A 9,883-nucleotide genomic window follows, 5' to 3' on the forward strand; every position below is an offset into this window, starting at 1 on the left:
AAATAATTTTTGAAATTTTAACATGAATTGTAAAAACAACAAGAACAAAACAATTCTGGCAGGAAGACAGTAGATCTCCTTGCTATCCCTGACTCTCCTGTGATTTCTTCCCACAGTGTTTCTATGGAAGCTGAATGGTGGGATGAAGGTGTGGAGTGCTGTCTAGGGAGGGTCAAGGAGAACAGGAAAGGTATTGGTTGTATCATTCATTATGGCAAAAAAAAAAAAAAAAAAGAACTGGCAATTACAGTTGTTCATCAGGGGTGTCTGTGGGGGATGGGTTCCAGGACCTGCCATGGATAATAAAATCCACAGATGCTCAAGTCCCATAATTGGTCCTCTGTATCCACAGTTCTGCATCTATTGATTCAACCAAGCACAAATGACGTAATACTGTAATATTTCTTGAAAAAAAAATCTACATATAAGGGGGCCCACACAGTTCAAACCTGTTTTGTTCAAGGGCCAACTGTAAACCCAATGCTGGCCACAAATAGTGGTCTGGTGCAACAAAATGTCACCCTTGGGCTTTGGGTTTCCTTGGCTGTAAAATAGGGATAGTAAAGGGACCCAAAACATTCAGTTATTAGGATTAAGTGGATTAATACATATAAATCATCTTAAACAGTATCTAGCATGTTGTCCAATAAATGTTAGTGGTTACACGTTTGTGCAGCAAAATAGTTTATTCTTTAGCAATCATGAAACAAAATGGTGTTCAACATCCTGAAAAGACCACACATAGCTTAGTTACATGGACAAGGGAGGTTGTTAGAACACAAAGGGCAATACGTTTTTGGCTCTGTCTCATTTAACGTTTGGAGAAGGCACTGGCAACCCACTCCAGTACTCTTGCCTGGAAAATCCCATGGACGGAGGAGCCTGGTAGGCTGCCAGTGACTTAGCAGCAGCAGCAGCCGCATTTAAGGTTGCTTTAAAAAATACTGTTCAGATTATTGTATTATATAAATAGTGTGAAAATAACACTACTTTAAGAACAAACAATAATCTGAACAACATTTTTGAGAACTGTATCAGTTAAGATCTGTTAAGCCCTTACATAGGCTTGCTCCTTGGAAGAAAAGCTATGACAAACCTAGACAGCATATTAAATAGCAGAAACATTACTTTGCATACAAAAAGTATGCAAAGGTCCATCTAGTCAAAGCTATGGTTTTTCCAGTAGTCATGTGTGGATGTGAGAGTTGGACCATAAAGAAGCGCCAAAGAATTGATGCTTTTGAACTGTGGTGTTGCAGAAGACTCTTGAGAGTCCCTTGGACTGCAAGGAGATCAAACCAGTCAACCCTAAAGGAAATCAACCCTGAATATTCATTGGAAGGACTGATGCTGAAGCTGAAGCTCCAATACTTTGGCCACCTGGTGTGATGAGCCAACTCATTAGAAAAGAGGCTGATGCTGGGAAAGATTGGAGGCAGGAGGAGAAGCAGACGACAGAGGACAAGATGGTTGGATGGCATCACTGACTCGATGGACATGAGCCTGAGCAAGCTTTAGGAGATAGCAAAGGACAGGGAAGCCTGAAGTGCTGCAGTCCATAGAGTCTCAAAGAGTTGGACACGACTGAGCGACTGAACAACAACAGGAAGCTACTAAACATTGTAGTCCAACTCCATACACTGTACAACCTGATCACGTTAAGATGAATACAGATGCAACTTCCTGTTGCAGTTGAAATAAGGATGATTCAGGTGGCCTCCTGGGATCCAAACCCCAAAGCCTGTAGTACATAATTATGTCTCCTATCTCTAGAGACACCCAGACCAAGCTTCCTGGGAGTATCTAAGCCCACCCCGCCACTCCATCACAGACACACAGAAAGTACTCTTCTTACTCTGGGCATGTCTGAAGGCCCATCAGTCACCTAAGAATTGGAGAACTTTCTAGGGGCCTCTGCATGTGTGACTATTTTATATTCTGCACTTCTAATCTTGCTTGGTGAAGCTTGTACTGCTGAAAAGCAGCTTATGTCGCTCTTTTCAAAATAAAGTCTTTTTTAAAAGTAATATTTCTGATTTTTAGTGGGTAATTCGCATACTTGCCCCGTCCGGGTCCTCCCTGGACGTTGTTCTTGTGTACCTAAATGCCATTAGGGACTGGGGGTGAATAGACCTTAAAAGGGCGGAGCCTCCATCCTTGTGCCAAAAGTGCCTCTTCCTTAATGCGCCTGCGTGGTTTCTCCCACGCCCTGGGGAGGATTCCTATCGACTTGCTCCGCGCTCGGCGGCTCTTCCTGGCAGCAGGCAGCCATCTTACTGGAGCCTGTGAGAGAGAGAGAGAGAGGAGAGAAGGGTGACACTGGTTTCAGGGCCGCCCCGGGAGCCTCAAGAGCGGGAGGCAGCCCCGGAGGTGGTCCCTGATCCCGGGTCCTGCTCTTGGACCCGGGAAGGGAATGCGTGGGGTGGGAGGGGGCAAGATGGTTGGGGAGTGCCGACAAGGATTACTAGGTGGGGGAGGGGCGTTGCTATGGTGATCGGGAAGGGCGGGGTCAGATCTGAATCGCCGCTATGAGTCACCCGGGCGCTGCCTGGGAAGGGCAGGACTGGGGTGGTGACCATGCTAACAGCCGGGTGGGATTTCGCGACATCGTGGACTGGAGGGACTTTGTGTCTATGGCAACGATCGCCTGGCAGAAGGGGCAGAACTAGATCTCTTCACTTGAGACGCTGACATTCCAGGCCCTTGTCCTGCAGGCTCCCGCGGGCGGACACGCCGGAAGAGGAGGCCAGGGAATGGCCGCGGTGTGGCAGCAGGTCTTAGCAGTAGACGCGAGGTGAGGGGTGGGGTCGGAGTTCGTGGGAGCGGAAGTTATTGTGGTGCATGCGCAGTGGCAATAAATGAGGCTGGGCAGAGGACTTGCCTTTTGCGGCTGAGTGGGCTTGCCGGAGGTGAGCATGTGCAGTAGTAGCGTGCGGGGCTTGAGAGAATGACTGGCCAGAGAGGGTCGTTAAAGAGCATGCTAGGAGAATGCAGTCACATGTGGGCATGCGCAAAGCGTCTGGTATTAGAACCTTGGGAGGGGGTGCTAGAGCCCAGGCTAGTGACATCCTGTTCCCACTTTTGCCTCCAGACTTCTTTTACCACCATCATTTCCCCAGCCTCACCCAGTCGCCATCCCATACTGACCCCCACCATTCCCCACACTAACTCCCACACCATGTCAGATTGGCCCCTACCATTGTCTACATTGACTCAGTCACCCCATACCACTTCCAGCAAAATTGCAGACTGCCTCCATTGTACCCACACGGACCTTCTTGCCATGCCCATTACTTTTGTGGACTCACCCTCATTACAGCACGAGAGAGACCCCCATCACCACTTCTGACCACTTGCCATCCTTACACACACCTCATTCTCCTTCCCTATCCCTTGAGTTGATTGACTCCCTCTGTCCTGTGCCTGCTGCCCGCCTTGCCTCCTGCCATCGCAGGTACAACGCGTACCGCACACCAACGTTTCCACAGTTTCGGACGCAATATATCCGACGGCGCAGCCAGCTACTGCGAGAGAATGCCAAAGCTGGGCACCCTCCAGCGTTGCGTCGGCAGTACCTGAGGCTGCGTGGGCAGCTGCTGGGCCAGCGTTACGGGCCCCTCTCTGAGCCAGGCAGTGCTCGTGCCTATAGCAACAGCATCGTCCGCAGCAGCCGCACTACCCTTGACCGCATGGAGGTGAGCTCCTCCCCATGCACCTGCTGTGTTTACTACCTGCCTCCATATTTATTCATTCAACAGACTTGTCAAGCACCTGCTATGTGCCAGGCACTGTTTTAGGCTCTTAGGATGAGCAGAAGGCAAAAAGAGATAATGTGTGATATAAATCAACAAATACAAATAAGGTAAATAGGTTGATTAACAGGCAATAAATGAAATAAATAGGTCAATAAACGTAGCAAACCAGATAAATGAATAACTACCATGGCTTGTAGTGAGGAGTGCTAACATGGGAAAATAAAGCGGACTTGGGGAATGAAACGGGACTGGTGTGGGGGACAGAAAAAAGCTGTTTCTAATGGAGATGATCAGGGAAGGCCTTTCTGAGGTGACAATTGAGCTGAGACTTGAATGAGGCAAGAGACTAAATCAAGTGGTTTTCTGGTGGAAAAGTGTTCATTCTTTGTTCAAAGAACATTTGTTGAATATCTTCTGAGCCGGGCAAGAGCAAGGGAACTAATACAGAGGCCACCACAGTAGTGCCAGCAGTGGTGGCTGTGGAAGGGGTGAGAAGGAATCTGGTTCTGGCATATGGGGTCTTAGTTCTCCAACCAGGTATTGAACCCATGCCCTCACAGTGGAAGTGTGGTCTTAACCACTGAACCCCCAGGAAGTTCCCATGGTTCTGGATATATTTTGAAGACTCTAGACCTTATAGGTTCTTGAGGGCTGTTTGCAAGGTCTGTCCACTCTGACCCTCTGTTGCCAGGACTTTGAAGATGATCCTCGGGCCTTGGGGGCCCGTGGGCACCGCCGCTCCGTCAGCCGAGGCTCCTACCAACTGCAAGCACAGATGAACCGTGCTGTCTACGAGGACAGGTATGCACCAGGGGCACCTGAAAGAAGAGGTTTGTGAGGAGGGGAGGGGCCCCGGGACAACGAAAGGCCACCCGCTAGTACCTCCCTTCTCTTACCCCTCACTCCTATTGGGGCCTAGGCCCCCAGGCAGCGTGGTGCCCACCTCAGCGGCAGAAGCAAGTCGAGCCATGGCTGGGGACACATCGCTGAGCGAGAACTATGCCTTTGCGGGCATGTACCATGTTTTCGACCAGCACGTGGATGAGGCAGGTGAGCCAGTGGATGGCGGGTCCCATCACCATGCATTTGCCCAAACTGACAGCAACCCAGTGCCTCCTTTTCTGGAATGCAGAGTCTTGGGCCCATCTCTGGTGGGGCAGTTCCCATACATCAAATTTTTCGCAAACCTAAAAGCAAAGTGATCTGCAAAGCCTTGGTTACTTTATCTACCATAAAAGGACTGAACAGCTTAAAAGAGCACTTGGCTTCTGGGGTTGTGAGTCACTTGAAGGAGCTTAAAGTCTCTGCTGCAGAGAAATCCTCTTGCAAAGGGCAGAGTGGGTTTTGCAAACTGCCAAGACCTTGGTAATTAGAAAGTGCTAACTGAGATGTGGAAGCCATTTCACACTACAGAAGTCATTTACAGTCCATAAGGTACCTGCCAAGATTTAGGGAGTTTTTGGCAGAGGGCCTTCCAGGTTCCAACTCTCTTTCTCAGCCAAGGAAAGCCCTTTTCTGAGGCCACTGTGCCTGGTGCAGTGGTTCCTGGCCCCCAGCTCAGAGGTCAGAAGCTTCCATAAATGAAAGCACTCGGTGAGCATGCTGACTCTCCCAAATGGTTCCTTGGCCTTGCAGTCCCCAGGGTGCGTTTCGCCAATGATGACCGGCATCGCCTGGCCTGTTGCTCACTTGATGGCAGCATCTCACTGTGCCAGCTGGTACCTGCCCCGCCCACTGTGCTCCGAGTGCTGCGGGGCCACACGCGCGGGGTCTCCGACTTTGCCTGGTCTCTCTCCAATGACATCCTTGTGTCCACCTCCCTTGATGCCACCATGCGCATCTGGGCCTCTGAGGATGGCCGCTGCATCCGGGAGATCCCTGACCCTGACGGCGCCGAACTGCTCTGCTGCACCTTCCAGCCGGTCAACAACAACCTTACTGTGGTCAGGCTCCAGGGCGCCCCCTCACCAAGGGAGGGATGCCAAGCCGGGAGGGCGTATCTCAGGGAATGGGGATAAGGAGTCCCCTCTAGTCCATCACCTCCACCCTCCTTTGGCCAGATTCAGAGGGAAACAAGGCAGGACTGTGGTCTCAGTTCTTGGACTGGGGTGGGCTCACTGTGGGGATGGGGCAGTCTGTGGCTAGGGTCATGGCCCCATCAGCAGTAGTCCTGCCATTTGCCAACTGCGGGGGTTGCTGGCTGGGGAGCAGGGTTACTGGTTGGAAACCTTGTCTCAGTGGCAGCTTTTTGGTGGTCTGACCTGGATGGAGAGTCAGAGGGCAGGGGAAGGAAATGAAAAGTCTGGCCCAGCCCTGAGCAGGGAGTAGGGGGAGTTGGCCCCATGAGCCTGTGCTCTGGGATCCTTTCAGCTGCAGCAGCAGCTGCCATCCTAGAATAGTCGAAGACTCCAAGAAGGACCAGGCAGTTCCCTTTAGTTCTGGGAGCAGCTGTCTGTTCTGGTCAAATTGCAAGAGGGACCAGCTGGGGAGGATTACCAGCCTGGGTCACCTTGCAGCCTACCGACCCACCCTCCTATAATAAGAGGGCACAGGGATCAGCCAATCCCATCAACTGCAGCCTCAAGGAAGGACTAGCTGGGAGCAGGGTGATGGTGCATGGGTCTTACCCACAGGTGGGGAATGCCAAGCACAATGTGCACGTCATGAACATCTCCACGGGCAAGAAAGTGAAGGGTGGTTCCAGCAAGCTGACGGGCCGCGTCCTTGCTCTGTCCTTTGATGCCCCTGGCCGGCTGCTCTGGGCGGGTGATGACCGCGGCAGTGTTTTCTCCTTCCTCTTTGACATGGCCACAGGTAGGCAGGCACCCGGGCTTTTCCTGGTGGCTCAGTGGAAAAGAATCCGCCTGCAGTGCAGGAGCTGCAGGAGACGCAGGTTCCATACTTGGGTTGGGAAAATCCCCTGGAGGAGGGCATGGCAACCCACTCTAGTATTCTTGCCTGGAGAATCCCATGGACAGAGGAGCCTGGCAGGATCAGCCCATAGGGTCGCAAAGAGTTGGACACAGCTGAAGCAACTTAGCACGCACAGGCAGGCCCCTGGCCTGCATCCAGGTGCTTGTACTCCCACCCTCCCCGTGCACAGCCCTAGCCCTCACCTCTGCCTCCTCTCTCTCTGCTGCCACAGGGAAGCTGACCAAAGCCAAGCGACTGGTGGTACATGAGGGCAGCCCTGTGACCAGCATCTCTGCCCGCTCCTGGGTCAGCCGTGAGGCCCGGGACCCCTCACTACTCATCAACGCTTGCCTCAACAAGCTGCTCCTCTACAGGTGAGTCTCCTTTCTGTGCCACCTAGAGGTGGGGAGCCTGTTCCCTCTATTAGACTGGCATGAGAGCCTTCTGTTCCCAGCAGACTGAGCCGTGGAGGGTGGAGATTAACTTCCTAGAGGGTGGAGGTCTGGTCTCCTAATATGATAACAGCAACGTCAATAGGAGCAGTAATGCAAAAGGAGAAGTAATAGTAATAGCAGTAGTTACCATGTTCATAGCAATTAGTGGGGCTAGGCTGTGTTCAAAGCACCTTATACATATCACCTCATTTAATCCTCGCAAAAATCCTATGTGGTGGGTGCTATTTTCACGTCTATTTTATAGATGAGCAAACTGAGCTGTAAAATGTTTTAGAGCCCCCTTAGAGCTTCCCAGGTGACGCTAGTGGTAAAGAACCCACCTGCTAGTACAGGAGATGTAAGAAACATTGGTTCGATCCCTGGGTTGAGAAGACCCCCCCTGGAGGAGGGCCTGGCAACCCACTCCAGTATTCTTGCCTGGAGAATCCGAGGGACGGCAGAGCCTAGTGAGCTGCCGTCTATGGGGTCGCACAGAGTCGGACACGACTGAAGTGACTTAGCAGCAGCAGCAGCAGCAGCAGCAGAGCTTCCCAGGTGACGCTAGTGGTAAAGAACCCACCTGCTAGTACAGGAGATGTAAGAAACATTGGTTCGATCCCTGAGTTGGGAAGACCCCCCTGGAGGAGGGCCTGGCAACCCACTCCAGTATTCCTTCCTGGAGAATCCTACAGACAGAGGAGCCTGGCAGGCTACCGTTCATGGGGTCGCAAAGAGTTGGACACGACTGAAGTGACTTAGCATGCCTTTAGAGCTGTGGCCTGCTTTCTTTCCTTCCTTTTTTTTTTTTTTTTTTTTCTTTTTGAAGCAGGGAGTTTTACTATCTCCACACAATTATGTCACCTAAATGCAATTCTCAGCCTGGGCTGCATCCAGAAAGCTTTCCTTACCAAACTGCCATGGAAATGCCCCAGACTTCCTGGAGTAGCTCGGGTTCATTCCTTTGAATGGCCATGCAGTGTTCCACAGTGCAGGGGTCCTATAGTTTGGTCAGCCATTTCCTCTCTTTGTGCATGTCCTAATTCCAGGATATCTTAGGGATCCTTAGAGAAAGGAACTAGTGAATTAAACAGCAGAGGTTCCCCACATATATCAACAGATACAGCTTCCAAACAGCCACTATTGCACTCTAGCCTATGCTTTATATGTTTATGCAGTGGTCTCAAAACTGGATTTCATGAACCTTGAAAGGAGCTTGGATGTGGGGATGGGGACACAGGCTAGCCCATCATTTGTCTCCCCCGGGGCTGATGCTGCCCCCCAACCCACTCTTCTCCTCCTCTCAGGGTGGTGGACAATGAGGGGACCCTGCAGCTGAAGAGAAGCTTCCCCATTGAGCAGAGCTCACACCCTGTGCGCAGCATCTTCTGCCCTCTCATGTCCTTCCGCCAGGGGGCCTGTGTGGGTGAGTCCCATGGGGTTGGGGTGTTGGGGTGGCCAGGGAGGAGCGGGGACCAGGGGTGGTGCTGTTCTGGCTCAAATATCAGGATACCCTAATTCCCTGACTTCCTGGGCTTCAAAAACTCCCGGCAACCTCACACTTTGAACACAGACCCCCAAACAGCCCAGAAACCTCATAGCCTGAGACACAGACCCCTCCTCATCCCCACCAACAAAGAACGCAGAGACCTCACACTCTGGACACAGAACCAACACAGTTAGGTGACCTCCCATCTAGGGCTGGTACACCCCAGGGCCCCCAGCCTGCGGACCTCACACCTTGGACATAAATCCGTCAACACCTCAGACGCCTCAGAGACTCCACACACAGGGCATCCCACTGCCTCCTGCGACACCTTCTGATGGTCTCTCCTCTCATCTGGGCAGTGACTGGCAGTGAGGACATGTGCGTGCATTTCTTTGACGTGGAGCGGGCAGCCAAGGCCGCCGTCAACAAGCTACAGGGCCACAGTGCACCCGTGCTGGATGTCAGCTTTAACTGTGATGAGAGCCTGCTGGCTTCGAGCGACGCTAGTGGCATGGTTATCGTCTGGAGGCGGGAGCAGAAGTAGACTTCCAGCCTTGCTACTGTTCACCTTCCCACCCACCTCCTGCCCCAGTCTTGTATTTGTAAATAAAGTTCCTGTGGTTGTGCCGATGGTTGGCTTCCAGTTCTGCAGGGGGCGAGATGGGGGATAGGGCAGCTTTAGGACCCAAGATAGGATGAGGTTCACCTCCTCGTTCATGCCTTCGTACATCGATTCATTCATTCGTTCGACAACCATTTATGAACATCTCCCATGTCAAAGGCACTACTTCACGTGTTTTACACAGTGATGCATTGGACAGACATTATCAAGCACCTACTGTATGCCAGTAACTGTTCTAGGCACTGAGGGTACAGCTGTGACCTAAACTGACAAAAATCGCTGCCCTTGTGAGGCTTACGTTCTAGTGGAGTCAGGTAGATAATAGACAAAAATATATAATGGGTCAGCTAAAGTTGAGTGTTGTGAGGAGAAAGGATAGGGGATAGAGTTGCAAGAGGGTGGGGAGGATTAGGCTCTTTTGGGTATCATGATCACAGATGTTCCTGACCATGTAAAACTTATTTTTTATGTATTTTGTAAAATAATTTTATTTATTTTTGGCTGTGCTGGGTCTTCGTTGCTGTGTGGGCTTTTCTCTAGTTGCAGTGAGCAGACTTCTCATTGAGGTGGTTTCTCTTGTGGCACAGGCTTCAGTATTTGTAGTACGTGGGCTCAGTAGTTGTGGCTCCTGGGCTGTAGAGCACTGGATCAATAGTTGTGGCCCATGGGCTTA

The 9,883-nt window shown here is 51.4% G+C and overlaps 1 protein-coding gene across 9 annotated transcripts; it reads left to right on the forward strand.

The window, feature by feature from the left end:
* Nucleotides 1–2,167: 2,167 nt before the first annotated feature.
* Nucleotides 2,168–9,218, forward strand: WDR13 (WD repeat domain 13). 9 transcript variants are annotated; one of them, XM_070784411.1, is made up of 10 exons: nucleotides 2,168–2,285; nucleotides 2,715–2,794; nucleotides 3,489–3,695; nucleotides 4,447–4,556; nucleotides 4,675–4,805; nucleotides 5,391–5,698; nucleotides 6,389–6,569; nucleotides 6,901–7,042; nucleotides 8,407–8,525; nucleotides 8,948–9,218. In XM_070784411.1, exons 1-10 carry the CDS (start codon nucleotides 2,183–2,185, stop codon nucleotides 9,130–9,132), a joined length of 1,566 nt encoding a protein of 521 aa, XP_070640512.1. In that variant the 5' UTR covers nucleotides 2,168–2,182; the 3' UTR covers nucleotides 9,133–9,218. The 9 variants fall into 9 exon arrangements, with proteins under 9 accessions (XP_070640512.1, XP_070640515.1, XP_070640514.1 ...); XM_070784414.1 differs by having other exon boundaries at nucleotides 2,211–2,285; nucleotides 3,455–3,695; XM_070784413.1 differs by having other exon boundaries at nucleotides 2,244–2,370; nucleotides 3,455–3,695.
* Nucleotides 9,219–9,883: the final 665 nt, after the last annotated feature.

Source organism: Bos indicus, chromosome X, assembly GCF_029378745.1.
Source record: "Bos indicus isolate NIAB-ARS_2022 breed Sahiwal x Tharparkar chromosome X, NIAB-ARS_B.indTharparkar_mat_pri_1.0, whole genome shotgun sequence".
In the NCBI taxonomy this organism is placed as follows: domain Eukaryota; kingdom Metazoa; phylum Chordata; class Mammalia; order Artiodactyla; family Bovidae; genus Bos; species Bos indicus.